We start from the raw sequence: 20,534 nt of genomic DNA, 5'->3' as shown, positions 1-20,534 counted from the left end.
CTTTTGCAGGAACTATCCTGAATCTCAGATGTGCTATCGACTGGCCAATGTCTACACAGACATGATTGGCTATGTCTTTTGGGAGAATGGTCAAAGTGATTCCTTATTGCTGCTGCAACTGCGGGCTCTGCAGGTGGCTCGGCTTAAAGTGCCAGCTAATAATGCATGAATTTTGTGGACAGGGAGAGAAAAGGTGATAGCCTGAGGCTATCTTATTCCCAGCCTAGTGATGCTCCTGTTAGATTATACTCTGTGACTAAGTTGCTATCACACACCAGCAAGCAGACCCCACCATACCCCTGAAATAAATGATTGTTCTCATTTTGTCTTACTTGCCAGTAGCTTCGGGTATAAATTTCTGGCAAATCAATATATAAATTCTAAAGAATTATGTTTCAGCTCTTGGTAACCACAGGCATGTGTCAGAAGTGAAAAGCATTACGTCATTTATGCACTGATCATGCCAATATAAACAAGAGTTCTACAGCCAAACAAGCAGAGATGATTTTCATTGATTTAAAGCTAAATGATTTTGGTATTTCACCCCCACAGTGCAATCAAGGGCTGATTAAGCTGTTGGTGTTTCTAGGCCTGTAATCATGATAAGACCAGCGTAATGATTGCATGATGATAGGACAATATGAGCCACGGATGATAAGATAAATCCAGAGTAAACAAGACAGAAAGAATTAGGGGACGTGATCATTTTTAAAAAGGTCTATTAAAGTTGATTTGTTGTTGGAATGGACAGGAGTTTTGGCCACCAAAATGACTCTGGTAAAACAAAGCCTGGTTGGGTGCACAGGTCTTGGAGGAGGGTGTGTTAGCCTGTGGTCCACCTCGGCCAGTGCGACACTTACGCATGTGGTGGTGATCGTGAGAGAGATAGGGAACTGTATATAAATAATACGTGATACTAATTCTGCCAATGCTAAACTAAGCTTAATCTGAGTCAAATACTGACACATAATAAAATTAAAGCTCATGTTAATCCAAATAGGTAAAATACACATTCACTATATGGTCAGAAGTATATGGACACCTGGCTATAAACTTGTTAGACATTGAATTCTAAAACCAAAAAAAAACAGTGATATGGAGTTGCTTTCTTTCTCTGGCTAATACAGCCTTCACTCTTTTGGGAAGGTTTTTCACAAGATTTTGGAGTGTGTCTGTGGGAATGCGTGTCCATTCTCTTAAAAGAGAAATAGTAAGGTCAGGCACTGATGTTGGACTAATCAAAATTCGTGGGAGGAAACCCATGCAGACATGGGGAGAATCACCCCTGGGAATCAAACCCAGGACATTCTTGCTGTGAGGCGACAGTGCTACCCACCGAGCCACCCTGCTGCCCCCGCTTTAAGGCCTTAATAAAACTGTAGCCACAAAACTGGTGTTGTATTTATTTTATATAATTGATTTTATACACTTTTTAGCAATAGGTTTATAATTAGTAGGGGTGTCCTTATATATTTGACCATATAGTGTGAAATGTATGTTAATACAAGAAAATGAACACTGGTTGGCAATAAATTAAATAAATAAGTTAAAGTGGGCCAAGCTTTGATATGTCAAAAAGATTCAGCCACTCAATCTAAAACCAACGCCTTCCTATTCCGCTGGAACTAGCGCATGTAGGCCATGTAAAGGCCCAGGTGTGTGTGTGGATGTGTGTACTTGTGCGAGTGTCTCACCACAGCAAGCGCACTAATTCCTCACCTGCAGCAGGGGGCTGATGGGAGCTCAGGCCCGGTAGGTCTAATGAACTGTCGGACGCACCGTGCCTCAGCTCTCCGGCAACGTCAGCCAACTTCAAGTCCAGCTGCACAGAAAGTGCGTCTTCAGAGTCGTCCTTTCCCGCACTGCTGCCCCCGATAGACGGCAGGTCCAGTGACTTGACCGAAGCCGAGTCCTCCTTGGTTTGCTTGAAGGCCGCCATCTTGTCCACCAGGAACCTGGATGACTGGAAATCAGCGAAGTCGTCGCTCTCCTTGGTGATCTCGTTCTGCTGCTTCCCAGAGCTTCCGAACGCAAGGAAGTCAGCAAAGTCGTCCTGTGCTACTGCCACTGTTCCTCCTCCTCCAGCTACTCTGGAGGCTGATGCAGCTGCCTCAGAGGCTGAAGATGATGAAGAAGAGGAACCGAAGAGTGCAAAGTCGCCAAAGTCATCGGGTTTAGGGCCTGCGGAAGGGTGAAGCAGCGGAGGGACTGCGGATGCAGAAGAAGCAGAAGAGGACTTGGGGTCGACAGTGGAAGGGGGATTTATGGAGGAGAAAAGGTCCAGGTCTGCCATGTTTAGAGGGTTCTTGGGCACAGCCAGAGGGGCTGGAGCCAGAGGAGCTGGCTGTGACTGAGACTGCTGAAGAGAGTGAGAGGGGCCAAAAGGAAGAGGGAAAGAAGCAGGCTGGAATGTCTTGGTCTGGTCTGGTGGGTCTAGTGGAGATGTGCTGTTGGCCGTTTTGAAGTCGGTGAAGCCGTCGTCGGCACCAACTGACTTGAAATCGGCAAACCCTTCTCCTACACAGGGAAAGGAAGGAGAAAAGAATTACAGGGTGCAGCAAAACATCATTTGTCGTCACATGGCTAAATGTACTATTGATTTAATGTCTAAAATAGAGAAAAACAAATTGGTTGCAGATATGATGGCTGTCAAAACACTTCCCCTTGTCGGAAAGAATGAGGAAAAAAACACAGCATAACAGGCACCCATTGAGTCAATAAAGGCCCAAACAAACACAAAAAATTACATGCACCAAATCTTAGCAATTTTATTGATGCATTTTCTTACTCTTACACCAAGTGTGGTCACTTGGAATCTCCTGATCTAATAAAATAATCTGTGCTGACGGAAACACGGGTCAGTTCTGGGAGATTAAGGATTTACAAAAGCAAAAAATGGACAGAGTGGTATCATCAGCTGTAACACACACAGGTTGAAAACAGATAGCACAGTAAAGAATACAGCACATCGGCTGTATGAATCTGGGGTAAAAGAAGCCACTGCAAGCACTAACTTACTGGAGCTCTCAGAGTTCCTACTGGATTCTGCTCTAGTAAGATAGGGACACACACAAACCTGGATCAGCTTGGGAAACTTGGCACAGACCAACAGACACATTAGTCCATGAAAGCAGGAACAATAACTGATAGGAATGATAAGTACATATGCCTCCAATAATGAGGGCCCTGGAGCTCAAGCAAATCAGTCCTGGAATACTGTGATGATTGTAACCAGTGTCTGTATGTGCTAGGATGTTGCTTACCAACTGGCTTTCTGTCTGATGGCTCGAGCTCTCTGAACACACTGTATTTGTCTTCAGGATCTAGAAAAAAAAAAACCATAAAATACATCAATAAGTGTCAAATAATCAGTGTAATGTGTCTCTCTGAATTACAGAATCGAAGCAAGAATGGCAAGGAAGAAAAAAAAAAGTTTGCTAAATGCTGTTAATGTAAATGCAGGACTTTTATTTCAGTCATCATATCTAGGAAAGCTGGAGGAGGAAAGCTTAGCAGGAATTCCGTCCATGTCCAAATTCCCATCACTCTTTGCTTTGCATGTGTTGTTACTAAATTTTTATTCAGTAAAGGTATGAAGGATGTGGTTCGAGTTGTGAGTTTAACTCAGTGCATTTTCTGACAGATGCCAAGAACGTCCAAGTGAACGCGGGCTGAGCGGACACTCAAGTGTTCAACAGTTCATTTCGGTTATATACAAGTACATATTGAAATGAAAAAATGCTCCTCCAGGACCAGGGTGCAAAAGTACTATAAATACAAAGACCTACAATAAATACAAGAGACATTTTTAATCTAAAGAAACTGACGGGGCCGGGACCAAAGACAAGAGTAGTGTTGGTCAGTACATGGAACTGAGTAAATAATAAGTGAGGTCAAAAACATATTCTGATATACAGTTTAGCAGAGTAGGGTTTATATAGACACCTATCCAGGGCTTCCTCAGCAAACACCAGCAACAGTTAGAATCTCATTTACACTTACAACATTTAGCAGGTGCTTTTATCAAAAGCAGCTTACAATTACTGACCGAATACATTGCAAGTAATTGAGTTTTAAAGGCCTGCTTAAGGACCCAACAGTGCCAGCTTAGTGGTGTTGGGGCTTGAACCAGTGACTTCCAGATCACTAGTCCAGTCCCTTAACCACTGAACTATTGTTGTTATTACCTGAAGCAGGGGGTGTGGGTTCTGTTGTTTGCTCCACTGACAGGTTTTTGAACACTGCATATTTATCAGAGGTAGAGGTGGATGAAGAGCCCGATACTGGAGTCAGCATAACAGGAATGCTGTAACACACACACACACACACAAACACACACACACACACACACTATAATATGACTGTGAAAACTGTTAAACATGTGTTTTAACAAACGTATAATGTGTTGGAAAGTTCTTTTCTCCCAATTTAGCATAAATCCACTGCTGGGGACCCCAACGGCATCCAAGGAGGTGTATACACGCCTGACACACACTTCCTCCGATGTGTGCGCAGTCCTACCGATCCCTTCGTATTCACTCATACTAACTGTGGATTTGTGATCTCGCCACTCCTACGTTTTCTGTAAAGGCACCCTGGTCAACCAAGGTCCTTGCACAGTGTTGATAACCCCACCCCTTAGTACGGTCTTTCCCACCCAGCAGACTGGAAGCCAGTTTCAACCGGTAGACGAGCCAAGATTCGAACCCGGGAGCTTAGAATCTTGGCGCCTGTTGAAGTGTCACTTATCTACAAAACTATTTTAAGTGCCAACTCATCCCCCTGAACCGTCCCCCCCACTCCCGACCACGTCTTTATAATTGCCTACTTTGAAATGTAATAAAATTGCATAAGCTCAGCTGCCTATTATAATGGGTTCGTTAGCAGATGGTGAGGTTTAATTGGTCCTCCTGGTGGGTTATTACAAGCTCTTCTAAAATCCCGAATGGTGCAGGGAGTAACACACTAATTTAAAAGCCACAACCTTTTCAAAAAACTGTAATTTAATAAAGCAATAAGCCACGAGAGGCCGTGCATTACTGTGATTTTAGCACGGGGATGACGTTTTTGGCACGACGCGAAGCGGAGTGCCTAAAACTTCTTTCCCCGTGCTAAAATCATAACAGTAATGCACGGTCTCGAGTGGCTTATTGCTTTTATAAAACGCCGGTCAACATAAAATAAATACAACAATGTTTAATTCATAAATGTATTTATTGTGTATAAACTTACAATAAAGCATTCTTCCGCGACGCAAAATAGTTCGATTAACAGTGTTGCGAAAATAACATTTACTTTTTATTTTCAGTATCGTATTACTATGGAATGATGTGAGGTGGTCCTAGGTGTGCGTTTATCGGGGATTTTACAACGGCTTCGAACGCGGCTCAGCCAATCAGATTTTAGGACCGGAACTATCCGTTTTATAATACACTATTTAGAATATCGCTGACAAGAAGTAGGAAAACACGTTCATGTCCGGGTAAGACAGTGATGGTGGTGAATGAGTGAGCAGCATCAAACACATTCAAACACATACCTGCTTTGAGAAGTGGGCACGCTGGAGAACGTTCCGCCTGTGTCTCCTTGGAAATCTGTAAATGAATCGTCTCCTGTTTTGGGGGCTTCCTGGAAGTCCTGGAAATCATCATCATCCACCTTGGTTCCCTGTGGTAAACATATAGGATGCATTATTATAGTTTATTTGTCTCAAATTTGTCCTGGACCCATTTTTTGGCACGTCTATCAAAATCTGGTAACAGACACTTTGCTGTCTCTCAAGAAGCTGAGGCTTGAGATATAGTGGCAGTTTTGAAATCTGAGACTGAAACTCACAACCTTACCGTTGCTACAACAGAACAGACTTACACAAGTTATTATAATTCCATCTGTTCATTAGTGTTAATGTACAAACATCAACACACAGATAATCTAAGGGATTAGAACCAGTCAAGACAGATCTGACTTGCCAACGAACCCTCTGACAGCATTTAAACAAACATTAACACCGTGTTCGTTACCTGGACAGGAGGAAAGTTGGCGACGAAGCTGCTGGGAGGTTGCGCCAGCGGGTTTGGAGCCATGGGCATGACAGCAGGACCGGCAGGGGGAATCATGGGCTGCTGGTGGGCCAGAACGGCAGGCATTGCCATAGCCATCGCAGGCAAGTTGGGCACAGGAGGGGAGGGGAACTGACCGAGTATATCCGGGTTCATCGCCGGAAGCCCGCTCTGTAACGAAAGACAAACACCCATCATGGGCACAAAGAGTTGACCAGTTTACACCTTCTTCAGTGAACAATTCTAACAATATAATAATATAATTCACTAAATAACAATATTGTGCACAATTTAATAAAGAATATAATTTAATGTATGCAATTTTAGGGCTATGGCTGAACTCAATGATTAGAAGAAGTGTCCACATAATTTTAGTTATATAGGCAGATTACCTGTGCTACTCCAATTAAGGCCAGTACAGTGTACAGCTCCTCTTTGGTTAACTTCCCTGGCGTGGTTCGATTGGCTGAGGCCCAGATCTGACCCAGAGCCTCCCTGGGCAGACCAGATGACATCAGGATGGGGTAAAGTTTGGCCGTGTCGATGCCTGCTGGAGTCATGGTCATCTCCAGAACTTTCTTAAACATGTCTGGGCAAAAACACACAAACACACATAAATAACACTCATGAAACCAAAGACTACCAAAGACAAGAAAGCTGAAACGAAAACTGAGCATTCAGACATGGCCTGGGTGTCTGATTACCTGGAATGAGCGCGTCATTGTAGAGCCAGGCTGGCAACATGGACTGTATTTCTTGTTGAGGATAAACACCAACACCTGCTTATATAGGAAAATCACAGCTGTAAGTTGATGTAGCAGAATGCTAAGCTAAGTATGCTAATGTTTAGCATGTTTCCTGCTGGGTGCACAGCTCAGCACAGATGCTTCAACGGATGCCATGTGCTGACTACGAATAATCTGCATTGATTCAGCAAGACTGTCACCCAAACCCTAAGTTCGCTTTATAACCTGGGTGTTTGAATAACTTGCTAGCTAAGTAGCTGTGAAGATGCACACATAACATAAACAAAAAAGTGTCCACATACTTTTGACCATAGAGTGCATTTGTGCATTATTTCATTTGAATCTGATGTTACGATTATCCGGAACTTGACAGAATTTCCTGAAATCAAGCAAGTTTCATCCTACTAACAAGAATGGAAGGAAGGTAAAAGGTTATCAAAGAATAATTATTCACAATATTAGAATAATCATAAATAACAATGTAATTATACAATCATACAAGGATAAGAAAGAAAGCCAGACTTTCAAAGTTTTTAGCATGTAGAGACAGAGCATAAGGTGAGTCAGCAAGTGCATCTCCAGAGACGTGGACCATCTCACCATTCACAGCAGAGCTACTGTCAGAAAAAGAAATACAAAAAAACTCGGCCTTGGCAAAAGAAGAATCTCAGTTTATATCAGAGTCTGTAAAACCTGAGCTTTGTGCAAATCCACACTAGTGGCTAGACTTTTAGATTTGTTCCATCTCGACTCAAGTTCATGACGCTCTCAGACTACTAAGTTCATGCTACCAGACTCTTAATGGATTTGAAAGATCACTCAGGCCAGCTCTGGTGTGGACCGCACTGTATGTGTGAATGTGATCCATAAACCTGAGCTTTGTGCAAATCCACACTAGCGACTAGACTTTTAGCTTTGTTTTGTACCTGGGTCCATCTTGACTCAAGTTCATGACGCTTTCAGACTACTAAGTTCATGCTACCAGACTCTTAATGGATTCCAAAGATCAAAGCCAAAAAATAGTGAAACACAATTGGCTGAAAATGTCATGTGACTTTCTGTTTAAAGTCCTGCACTGACAGGGAGGAGACCAATTATAATCATATAAAGTCATAAACATTCATAATGTTTGTTAAAGCATTTGGAAGGCATTTTTAAGTAACTAAGCACTTAAGGACCTTATTCAAGGGGCCAACAGTGGCAGTCAGATGTTCCAGTACCCTTGACTTCCGGCTTCTTAACTACTGCAGTTTATATTAATTTATTTATAGTAAAACATATGGATGACACTTTGCTCAAGGGTCCAACAGTTGAGACCGAGACCGAGCGGTAGTCTTCTTCTTTGATAAAGCAGTTTGCCTTCTGATATATACAAAGCAAGAAAGATCTTAAACACTAGTAACTTCTACTCATTAAAACAGTACAGATGATCAGCAATTGATATGAAAGTAGACACAACAGTAAAGTGTTGCTCAGTTGAGCTGTGAAGTTTAAGTTTGGAAGGACTGTGTCTGCGTGAACACAATCCTGCGATATCAGAATCAACCGTGGGTACAACATAGAATATAAACCAAGTGTGAAAACAAATGTGTTTTCTGATCATGGGATTCTCCACAGATTATGTTAGTACAGAATTAATTTAATTGAAGTTAAAGTACATTCATGCAGAATCATAGATTAATAGAGAAAAAAGTGTTTTGGCGAAGAAATGATGTTAGAAACCGCACCAGTAAAAACTTTCAGCATTAGCTTGCCATTGTTAGTAACCAGGGAAGAAAGTCTGCGAGCGAATCCGCAAGCTCAAAGGCGTAGAGTTTCAAAGAAGGAGCGTCAGGTACGTGAACGACGATTTCTCTCACCGCAGACACCTGATTCCTGATGGATCCCTGGTGGAGATGCCACCGCTGTAGGAGCTGCTGGAGCAGGTAGAGGCTCAGTGATCGTCTCGACCGTAAAGGCAGTGCTGAGATCATCTGAGCGCTGGGCCCAGTTACGGGCTTTGGGGCTGCTGTGGAACTGGACCATGACTTGAGATTTGGGTGTGAGCTCAGATATGGCCTGTCGGGACCTGAAGTTAACCTGTGCCTTTTTATCAGCTGTTAAATCGAACGAGCACAAGAGCTTTTCCTCCAAAGACGGGCCTGAAGAGCAATGCAGGAAACGTTTCAAACTTGTTTGGATCATGTACCAATGTTTTTTGGAAGACATCACATTCTATATTATGTTTATATTTAAAAATACAATTGAGTTGATCAGCCTGTACTTTTGTCAGATAAAAAAAAGGTTAGAAATTAACAAATCAAAGACTCTTGATTGTAATGCATTTTACAAAACATCCCAACTTGTCCGGAAATGGGGTTTGTTATAAAATTGGCATAAAATAAAATTAGAACAATTACATTCATTTTCCGCTTATACCAGCTTGTTTGAAAGCTGAGGTCAAAGCGCAGGGTCAGCCATTGTACGGCGCCCTTGCAGCAGTCAGGGTTAAGGGCCTTGCTTAAGGGCCCAACAGTGGCTGCATAACAGAACCTGGATTTGAACCGAGCATCTTCCAACTGAGAGTCCAAAGCTCTGCACACTTGGCTACTACTGTCCCATTGTCATTGTTAATTTCAGTAGTGCAAAATAAAATGAAATTCTAAAATGCCTATTATTCAAAGAGCTTATTATTCAAACTGTATTATTCAGGGCTTTGGTGGCATAATGGTCTAATACGCACTCAGTGAAATACGCTAGTTCACCACGGCAATGAGCGTGCTACAGGCATTTGTTTCTACATTATATAAAACGTATTCACAATATAAGTAATTTAACTATACAGTAGCATAACAGATTAACAATCACACTGCCAAGGAATTAATCATTCGTTCATGCCCCTAGTATCTATGAAACCCTAGACTAACATGGCTGTGTTAATAATGTTATTAATCTCTTAAAAACTGGATTATGCTGATTTAGACTCTTATTACCTATAACTATCGACTTTATATACTTTATTAAATCACAGAAATGCTTGCATGCCCGTAGGCTTCCATTACTTCTATTAAACAGAAAACTCTTTTTTCTATGGTAATCACACACCACTACATAGGTTATAGTAATCCCAGCCGAGCTGAAATCCCCTGGACTATTCTTTTAAATGGAAAAGTTGTCAACAACAGCATGAGTTTCACATTGTCTGAACTTCTTGCTGTTAAGGATACTAAAAAATGTTTGCGCAAACAATGTCAAACCACCGGGAAAGCAAGAACATTTGCTAGGGCGTGATTTAATTAGCTCTTTAGAGATGACAAACGGGCAAGCTGCGAATCTGTAAAGGCTTCACGCTGGGAAGCAAAGCTGTTTTGATTGTGGACTGCATGGTGCGTTTCAGCAGGAGACGAATCTCTCAGTGAGGACATTATTTCCAAATCAGACTTGGAAATAAGATGGTAGTCAATAAGATTTCAATTATACTTTCAATGTAAACAAACCATCATGTCTGGCATTTGTTTTCTTCATTATATACTTCCAATTTGGATACATCCGATTCCCATAGGCACTTGCCACTGTCTAGCACCCACTGCCTCCTCTGGCGCTTCCTTACACCGACCAGGAGTGAATTCCTACAGAGAGCATCAGCATGTACAGAGGACCACACTATACCCTCTGTATTCCTCAGCTGTTTGTTCTAGCAGCTCCTCTAGCCAGTAAAAGTTATGTTGGGTCTGTTGAACTGCCAAGACTCAAAACCGAGTTTCCTCATCAAATTAGGAGACTTTTATGTTGCACAACCATAAAAAGCAGAAGAAATTTGATGTCACAGTGCACTTCACTAGCATTAAAAAAACTAGACCATCTGCTAGCCCATTTCCTCTTGCAAAAGATTCATACTAACTCATTTTACATGACATTTTTACTTATATACGTAGCTGACGGTTTATAGACTGGCTGATAAATTAGCATCAGTAACATTTGTTGCAATGCTTGCACAGTCCATAGAAAAACTCTTCAAAACACAAAGGACACAACAAAACCCAAGTGGGTCATAACTGATGCAGAATGAGAATGATTGATGAGGAAAGAAGAAGAGAGAATGAGAAAGGATTTACCTTGGAATGCAGATTGTGAGCTGGAGATGACAGAAGAGTGGTGGGGGGCAGTGGAGGGGGGCAGTGAGGGTGCATGTAAGAAGGGGACAGGGCTAGAAGAGGGCCGCGGCCCCGCGGCTGCTTCTAAAGGAGATTTACTGACAGCTGTGGAGGACGAGGGCAAAGGGAGGGAAGAACAAGGAAAGGGGGCGTCAACGGGCCCCTGTATAAAGTCACTAAACTCGTCGTCGTCCTCTGCGAAAGCAGGGGAGACGGAGTGAGGTGGGACAGAGGAGTGAGATGGCGATGAGTCTGCAAAAACGAAACACAAAATAATAAAAAGCACAACACGGGTTATGATGACTTGGATGGATGAACTAGTGTCAATGGGGAACAGCGGGATCTTGGCTATTACTAAACACCTTTTTTCTGAAAGTGTTTCAACAATAAGAGGGCTTTTCATTTAACACACTTGACAGACAGTACGAGCAGTGTGACGATTAACTTCTTTGTCCCAGAGTTTGTCTTTTTTTTAAACATCTTGTTCATCCAACGCAAAAAAACTGGCATTAGAACAGCTACTGTCAAACACATCCTACTAGCTTAGGAACCGCACGAATGTACCTGTTTTTTTAGACCCTGCGGATGGTGTGGGATGCATCTTGGCGTCTCTGCTAAAGCCATCTAAATTCCCTTTAATGGCTTCCAGCGCGTCATCTCGACTTTTCTCCCCAGTCTGTGCAGAAAGAAGAAACTAATAGATAAATAAATCACACACAGGGTTTCACCTGCTGGTACAACTGGACATGCAAATCCGTAGTTATAATCTTTTCCATTTAGAGAAAATGGCTCTCAGTGCGGTTCGCTGGAGTCCCAAAGTCTTAGAAATGGCTTTGAAAGCATCTCAAGACTCAATTGTGTCATAGTCTGCTGCTTGTTGAGACTTTTAGCATTGCTGGAGAATTCTCCACATGTAAAGTAAACATTCTGCATAACTGCCAGTAATCAAGCCTGCATGTGGCTAGTCTAACAGCCAGTTATTAATTAAACTTAGTTGATTAGTTTCCTATCAAATAAATCAATTGAGTTTGAAGATCTGAAACAATTACTCCTGACTAATATGCAAAACCATTATGGCAAAGCAAGGCAAGTTTATTTGTATAGCACCTTTCATACACAGTGGCAATTCAAAGTGCTTTACATAAGGAAAAAACAAATTAATTAAAAGCATTAAAACATTTATGAGATCTAGAACCTCAGAAAGACTTCTTGCAAACATTTAGTTACAATTAAAAGAACATGAAATTCAAACAAGAGAGATAAAAAATTAAGAACATGAAAAATTAAAAGAAAATATAGTAAAATACACCCTACAATTTAGGGAATATGAAATTAAAACAAGAGAGATACACGTTATTATAAGGGATTAATTATTCATATTAACAGGGAAATTACAATATTAAATACTAAGACTATCCCACAGACTGACAGCAGACAAAGTAGCTTATACTACCGGTCGTCACCAATAGTACAGTTAGACCATTAGACATCAGACATTGGGCAAATACTCGTTCATGGCACTGCATGTCATTAATGGGATATAAAACCTCACCTTGGGTTTGACGCTGCTCAGCAGCCGAAGTTTCTGCTTCTGCTCTTCAAACTGCCTCCTTTTCCGATCTTCCTCCAGCATGCGCTGTTGCTGCTCCAAACGCTTCCTGCAAACACACACCCACGTGTAAGCAAACTGAGAGCTCAGCTTGAAAACACACTCCCGTCTGTGTAGTGACTCAGGAAAGAGACCTACTGGTGCTCCTCTGCCATCTGTTTTTGCAGGTCAGCAGGGTACTGAGGTCCTGGGGCCCTCATGCCCATAAACTGGGGTCGACCCATGAACTGCATGCCTGGCGCCTGCATCCCCATGGCCAGCCCACCCTGCACACACAGACACAACAGTAAGCAACAAATTGACTTACAGAAGTGACATGACTGGAAGTCTAGCCTAGTCTGTCTGTAGTTTAGTTCTGCTAAGAAGAATGGGCTAAATTCTTTCACAGCAGGGTCAAAACATTATTTCTGTTTTTGAAAAGCCCTTAACCCTTTATTGCTCAGACTTCATATTATAACTGTAATATAAGTCGCTTCGGATTAAAGCGTCTGCTGAAAATGTAGTGCAGAAAATGTAAATGTGTGCCAAAAAGTCGTGATGTCACAATTATCATCGTCTTAAGCAAACCTGCATGGGCATGGCAGCGGCAGGCATCTGTGCGGCGAAGTTCATTCCCATCATGCCTTGCATGTTGGGTTGCATGACAGGGACCATAGGAAAGCCCTGCTGTTGCTGCTGCTGTTGCATGGGCATCATTCCTGTTAGCAAACACACAGCAGATAACAACTTTCATGTTTTATACAGTGGTAAACATGCCTCTCTTAGTGGCAAATTGGTATTTATTTACAAAATTGTTTCTTTGTAATATTGTCAATTAAATAAAGGTTCAATAAAAATGACCAAATACCAGATTTACGTTTTACTGCATTTTAGAAAATGTTCCAACTTTTCCAAAAAATGAGGTTTGTATAAAGAATAAATGGTTTTCTAAACTCCACTCAATCAAAAACATTTACACTTAAAAAGATTATACACGGTTACTTCTTACCTTGTGGTGGTCCCAGTCCCCCTCCAACAGGGTACATAAAACTGCCAAAAGAAGGAGACCAAAACAAAGATGAAGACAGATGGAATTAAACTAGCTGAAAGGTTAGTGCACGACTCTTTCAACAAACTTTCTGTAGTTACAGTTGCAGCACATTTGAAATGACAGACCACCTTGTTGTTGTTTTAGCACATACTATGCAAAACTGGCATCCCGATATGTGGCCCTAATTTTGTAGTCCAGCACATTGAATTACCAGTAGTAAAACATAATAGCATGTTCCACCGTTAACAAAAAAACTAAGCATTAGTGCTCATATGGCAGTCTAATGAACGGATACGAGTTACTTTTTGTTGACAACGGCCTGTTAGGCCTGGATAGGGAGGATCGAATGTATGTGCCAGTGCCTTCACCTACTGTCTGGTGAAGGCACTGGCACAAGTGCCGAAAGAATACATAGACCCTGTCATGATCCATCACACACAGGAGTCTTTTTAGGCCTTTTTTCCATTTTACAACTGAAAACTGAAGTTTACTACTCTCCAAACATGCAGAGTTTGCCAGGCTTTGTGCTTATTTCACTGTTCTAATATGCTGTCTGACACTATTATATTAAAATGCTGTCCACTCTACTGATGTAAAGCTCTCTGGGAGCCATTACACCAGCCGCTGGCCCGGAGGAGCTCAGTGATGCATCTGTCCGCTCAGATTAACGGCTTTACACGGCACTCAACAAGGCTGCGTCAATACACAGAAACGTCATTCTGGATAAGGCCCAAAGATTAATGCTGATAAAAATCTGCGGTGACATCAGGGACTGGAGTGTCCCTGAGCATTTGAAATACCATTAACCATATGCCAACCTAACATTCACCTTTTTTTTTTTTTTTTTTTCCCATACATTTTTTACTAACACTAGTGGGCTAATTAAAAGTTTTATTGGTGATTTGCTTTGGTAAACAACCCTGTACATGAATAGTTTGTTGTCTGTGTTGTGTAAAAGTTGCTCTTTTGAGAATTTTACTTCAGGATTATGGAACAAAAGGATTAATTATTAAAGCTATATTCAGCAATTTAAGCAGAAATGATGTGAAGCTGTTTAAAACTAAAAACCAACAAATGTGCATTCTCCAAAGCTATAAGGCTACAGCACATGATGCACAATGCACAGGCTATTGACATGTCCTGACTTAAATTTTCTTCCAGTTTGTAAGGTGCAAGGAAGCCAAAGAGACCAAAGTATTAGACTACACGTTTCAATTAACCGACAACCAACCATCATTAGCTGATGGTTAACTGTTAACTGACAAGCTTCTAGTAAGCCATTGACACATTAAATGTGTCTTCAAATTTCATAAATTTAACATGGCGTTAACATTTTTGGAATAAAAAACTAACCATGATACCATAACACTATCTAAAATTGTAGTCTGAACATAAATAAAGAACAAGGCTAGCTCACCATTTAAAATTATTATTTAATACAAACTAAGACGGTATCTTAGAGTTCAACAGCCAGTCATCAGCTAAATACGTTTAAGATGCAACAGATTTCACAAAGCTACTCTTGATAGTATTTATTTTCCAGTCATTATAGAGGAATCATATTAGATTAAAGGACTTGCGTTTCAAACATGCAGCATACAGAGTAAATTTCCATGTTCCATGTTAATGTCAGTTTCTGACACACATAACAGGACCTGAATGTTTAGAGCACTTCCACTTTTGTGTTTCACAACCAGGATCAGCGTTACATAGTGCCAGGAGTAAAACATTCATTATTCACACCATACACCAGGATAAAGCTCTGCTGCTAAATAAATGATGAGACCAAACTTTCTGAAAGACAATAGCCTAGGTCTACAGAGTGCTTTCAAATTCAGCACACTCACTATTCACTGTTAGCTTACAAAACATGCTGGTCATTGTATACACTACACCTGACCACAAGCTTATTGACCATAAGCTCATGGAAATACCATGAGTGAAGCTCACAGGTCACTAGATAGGAAGCTTTATTAAAACCATTCATTCAGACAGCGTACGTTTCATCAGTAACAATCAACAGCGACTACACAAAAAACAAAGACATGTAGTGTCATTGATTGTGATGCACAAATGTCATTGGTTCTGACATTAACAAAAACCACTGCATTGCTAACAGCTTCCATTTATATACAAAACTCCAGTTAGAATTTATAAACAAAGTGAGTAACAAGCCAAGTTCATAAGGTGCCTTCCATGGAATATGTTAATCAAAAAATGGAGTAATTACCAGGAATAAACACACTTCTTTGACTAAATATCCAAGCAGACTCTAATATTAGATGACATCTGGCATGAGAATACTCCAAATAAATAAAAGTCAAAATAAATAATGCTAATGTAATAACAAATAAATTAATTACATACTAAATAATGTACTTTATATTATTAGTTTATTATTAATATGCCTTTATAATTATTAAAAACAAAACTAGTCATGCCAAAGCCATGTTGAATCCCAAAAGGCTTATTTTATATTTACTACAGTAAATATAATAAACAAGGTACAATATAACAGAGTTTTACAGCCTGTATAAATTCTGTTAGGATTGCCACAACAGATCATTTGTCCACATATCTGATTTGGTACAGCTTTTACACTGGATACCCTTCCTGGTGCGACCCTCGTATTTATCCGTGTTTGGGACTGGCACTAAGGGTGCACTCAAATCTTATAAACACCTTATACATCAAATTTGTCCACAAAATCTGCAATGTCTTAAATCCGCTGCAATGAGTCTACTACACATCTGCAATTTCGTTGATATGAGTATATAGTTCCAGGCACAAATGAAATTGGTTGGGTTGGCAGTAGTTTGCAGGACTTGTCATCAGAAGAATTCATACATCCATAGCTTGTAATGACTTAGTAATAACCTACTTATTAATGTCAGTATCTGATCAGTATTAGCAGTCAGTCCGTCTTTAAAGATGTGCATCGACCATCATATCAAACATATGAAGGGTGGGTTTGGGACCTTCAGATGTGTGGAAATAAACAGATGTGAAATGCTAAGCTATGTTAATTTTTATTAGAAACACTAAAGCATTAACAGCTGGAGATGTGAATGTACATACTGTCTTTATGTGTCCTGTTATATTAAATAAAACAAATCTGATAAATGTAAACCAGTGCAATAGAAACAGGTTATGTGTAACCAGTAAGAAACCAGTCTGTGTAAAGCCAGTCTGTAACTGAATGAGCTGTTGCAGATGATGCACCTACAAGACAGCTGAGTCCCAAACCGCATACTACTGTACTAACTAGTATCTTACATCAACAAACCAACAATAATGATGATACTATTATTTCATACTAGTAAGTACGTAGTATGCAATCTATTTTCCACCAACAATTCCGACTATCTGTGCCGTTTCCCTTTAGTCCATTTTTTTTAATGAATTTAACAATAACGTTAGCTACGCGACTACCTAAATAGAAGTAGCACACATATAATTAAAAAAATAGTGAATAAAAAGTAAATAGGGCGGCTGACAGCAGGTTGTAAGAGCTGCTCATGCAGAACAATACGCTTATATGTTAGCAATAAGGCTAGCAGCTACATAACCGTAACTACAGCAAATTGACAGCTAGGCTTAGCTTAGCATCGGGCTAACCAGAAGCACAGACGAACCAGTAAAAAAAACAGCGCTACACGAGTTTGAATATTAAATGTTATATGTTTTACATTGACATGCATATTAATACACATCAAATAATAAAACAGAACACGTTTAATTATCGTTTTTTCTTTACCTGCCACCTCCCCCTGATCCGGGCCGGAGCGCCATCTTAATCAGCTGGATGCAGTGACATCATGCAGCCACACTTCCGGCGTCACCTGTCAAACGTCAATTAGTATTATTAAATTACAATAATATAACATTATAATATTATTATATCTGTTTTCTGACAACAAGCATTACTAGGCTAGCTAGCATTTGTTTTGTTTGTTTTTGTATTCTGTATATTTGCCAATACTAAATATTTATAGCAGTTTAGGGAAGGTCCTCTCTAGTTCCAGCATTACTGCCCCTCTGTGCACAAAGCAAGCTCTGTAAAGACATGAACAACTCCAGTGTCCTGCACAGAGCCCTGACCTCAGTCCCACTGTGCAGCTGGAATTAACTGGAACATCAGTTGAGGCTTTCTTGATCAGCATCAGCGCCCAGCCATGGAACTGCTCTTTTGACAGAATGGGCACAAATTCCCACAGACATACTTCAAAGTCTTGTGAGAAGCCTTCACAGAAGAGTGGCTGTTGTAATAGGTTTTGAAATTGGATGTCCAACAAGCTGATGGTTACCAGGTGTCCAAATACGCACCAAATCTTTTCTATTCATGATTGATGTAACATCAGTTGATTGACCCTCAATACCAGCAGATGGCGCCGTTACTCCATAAAACTTTTACATTTAAGGCATTTAGCAGCTGCTTTTATCCAAAGCTGGGCGACACGGTGGCTAAGTGGGTAGCACTGTCCCCCTCATAGCAAGAAGGTCCTCGGTTCGATTCCCAGGTGGGGCGGTCCGGGACCTTCCTGTGTGGAGTTTGCTTGTTCTCCCCGTATCTGCGTGGGTTTCCTCCGGGTGCTCCGGTTTCCTCCCTGTGTGGAGTTTGCTTGTTCTCCCCGTATCTGCGTGGGTTTCCTCCGGGTGCTCCGGTTTCCTCCCTGTGTGGAGTTTGCTTGTTCTCCCCGTATCTGCGTGGGTTTCCTCCGGGTGCTCCGGTTTCCTCCCTGTGTGGAGTTTGCTTGTTCTCCCCGTATCTGCGTGGGTTTCCTCCGGGTGCTCCGGTTTCCTCCCACAGTCCAAAGACATGCAGGTGCGGTGAATTGAAGATACTAAATTGTCCATGACTGTGTTCGATATAACCTTGTGAACTGATGAACCTTGTGTAATGAGTGACTACCGTTTTTTAACTACAGTGTTAAAATCCACCAGAGAGAGGCCAGTGATAGCTCAGTGGTTAAGGTACTGGACTAGTAAACAGAAGGTTGCCGGTTCAAGCCCCGCCACCACCAAGTTGCCACTGTTGGGTCCCTGAGCAAGGCCCTTAACCCTCAATTGCTCATCGTGTTCCGCTCACTGTGTAAGTCGCTTTGGATAAAAGCGTCTGCTAAATGCTGAAAATGTAAATGTAAAATTTACATTTACAAACAATTATCCAAAGCGGCTACCAGTATATAGTTAATAGTATATCTCAATTGCTCTCCCAGCAATTGAGAGTTAAGGGCCTCTCTCAAGAGCCCAAGAGTGGCAACCTGGCAAGGGTGGGGTTAGAACCAGCAACCTTCTGCTTACTAGTTCAGTACCTTAACCACTAGGCTACAACTGAATAAAAGTCAGCTTCTACAAGCGCTTTACTTAAATTTAGGAACAAAGGTGTACATACACTTGTAAGGGAGATGTATGTCACGACAGACTTTACTGTGAATGAATAATTTTATTTGTACGTTTATTGTAAGTTTTCATAAAACATGACAAAATCTGCTTTTAATTATACCTTGACTATAATTTATTTATACCTTGACTTTCCACTACAGTAAACAAATACTTTACATGGTTAAAGCCAGGACCTGGTTAAGGTCATTCCAAAAACTTAATTTTAGCCTAATTAACAATTCCAAAACATTTTTTTCCACATTTTTGGATTTTGGACATTTGGATACACTTGATTTACCTGTGTATTGAAGTTCAGCTTTAGTAAAATATGTGTACAGTATTTTTACATGCTTCACGTTTAAATATATGTAAGGTGCTGACGATCATGTTTTAAGCACTAGAGGGCATCATGTCCCAAACCTAAAAGTAACTCTCTGTTAAGGTCTTGCTGGATGGCCCTTGACATCACAAAGACTGGTGTTTACATCGTTTGGCTGATTTCAAAATGAATTTACTTAATTTGTCTGTTTATTTCTGAGAAATAACTGAACAATGGACCAAGGACACTGCCTGTGCTGTTTAGGATTCAACTAGAAGTCCTGCACAGAACAATTAGAACAACACAATAAAAGACTTCAGTTCTCCTGTCATATCTTAACCAAAGATTCCCAGTGTTTTTATTGACCAACTAAATTGTATTTTGAGAATATAAACAAATTAAGAATTCGGTGCCTGAAACATACTCCAAAAAAGTTGGGACAGAGGCATGTTTACCACTCCTATCACCTTTTCTATTAACTGCATCTGAATTGTTGAGGTTTGTTTTCCAAGTGGAATTTTTGCCTATTTTTGTTTGATACAAGAATTCGTCTGTCCATCTCAGATGACCTTGGGCTCAAATAACATGGTGGCATTTCTGCATAGAATTAATATACAGTAGTTTTCTCCTTACATAAAAAAGTTTCAGGTTGCATTTCTTGATGCAGCGGTAGACTGTGTTTAGTGACAACAGTTTTCTGTAAAATCTATTTAATTCATTAATATTTTATCTTTATAATCAATTTCACCAAAGTATTAAAAAAAACTCAACACATTGAATCTAAAAGTTACAGAAATTGTAAAATTCTTAACAAAATTCAATACAGCCAAAAAAGTGGGAGGTAAGGTACTGAGAGAATGTGGACCATCAGGCAAGATTGATATTTCATTTGTTCCCCAGCCTATTCACTTGTCTGAATAGGATACCTTACATAACTATTAGGATGTGGCGAGGAGCTGTGAAGGATGCAGTCACCCTGCAGGGAGCGGCGGGTTTAGCTTGAGGCCGGCCGAGTCAGAATACAGTGAGGCTCCAGCGGTGGCTCAGAGATCCAGGTGAACATTAACCCAGCTTTCTCTCTGAGCATCCCACCAATCACCATAAATCACCAGAGTCTTCACCAAGCTCCACGACAGCATCAGCATGCCAACTGCTATCTGTCACAGGCCTTTTCTACTGTATGATCAGTCTCCCATTTGAAAGGACCAGAAAAGGGCCAATTCATTTACCCATCCATTTACACACAATGGTGT

The 20,534-nt window shown here is 40.8% G+C and overlaps 1 protein-coding gene across 4 annotated transcripts in view; it reads right to left on the bottom strand.

Annotated features, from left to right (window-relative positions):
* Positions 1-17,381, bottom strand: part of synrg (synergin, gamma) — a 31,750-nt gene extending 14,369 nt beyond the window's left edge. For 2 of the 4 annotated variants that reach the window (XM_063016448.1, XM_063016449.1), the window contains exons 1-15: positions 17,335-17,381; positions 13,536-13,576; positions 13,115-13,245; positions 12,686-12,813; positions 12,491-12,596; positions 11,503-11,614; positions 10,900-11,190; positions 8,665-8,946; positions 6,764-6,838; positions 6,452-6,648; positions 6,021-6,230; positions 5,540-5,667; positions 4,188-4,306; positions 3,264-3,323; positions 1,720-2,517 (exon numbers count right to left, since the gene is read on the bottom strand). In XM_063016448.1, the coding sequence (XP_062872518.1) occupies positions 1,720-2,517; positions 3,264-3,323; positions 4,188-4,306; positions 5,540-5,667; positions 6,021-6,230; positions 6,452-6,648; positions 6,764-6,838; positions 8,665-8,946; positions 10,900-11,190; positions 11,503-11,614; positions 12,491-12,596; positions 12,686-12,813; positions 13,115-13,245; positions 13,536-13,576; positions 17,335-17,369 (2,713 nt within the window). In that variant the 5' untranslated portion in view covers positions 17,370-17,381. The remainder of the gene's footprint in view (positions 1-1,719; positions 2,518-3,263; positions 3,324-4,187; positions 4,307-5,539; positions 5,668-6,020; positions 6,231-6,451; positions 6,649-6,763; positions 6,839-8,664; positions 8,947-10,899; positions 11,191-11,502; positions 11,615-12,490; positions 12,597-12,685; positions 12,814-13,114; positions 13,246-13,535; positions 13,577-17,334) is intronic. The other 2 variants (XM_063016450.1, XM_063016451.1) reach the window with 1 other exon arrangement.
* Between the last annotated feature and the right edge of the window lie 3,153 nt (positions 17,382-20,534).

Source organism: Trichomycterus rosablanca, chromosome 20 (genome assembly GCF_030014385.1).
Source record: "Trichomycterus rosablanca isolate fTriRos1 chromosome 20, fTriRos1.hap1, whole genome shotgun sequence".
In the NCBI taxonomy this organism is placed as follows: Eukaryota; Metazoa; Chordata; class Actinopteri; order Siluriformes; family Trichomycteridae; genus Trichomycterus; species Trichomycterus rosablanca.
Note: the sequence above shows the minus strand (reverse complement) of the source record. Positions and strands in the feature narration are given on the sequence as shown.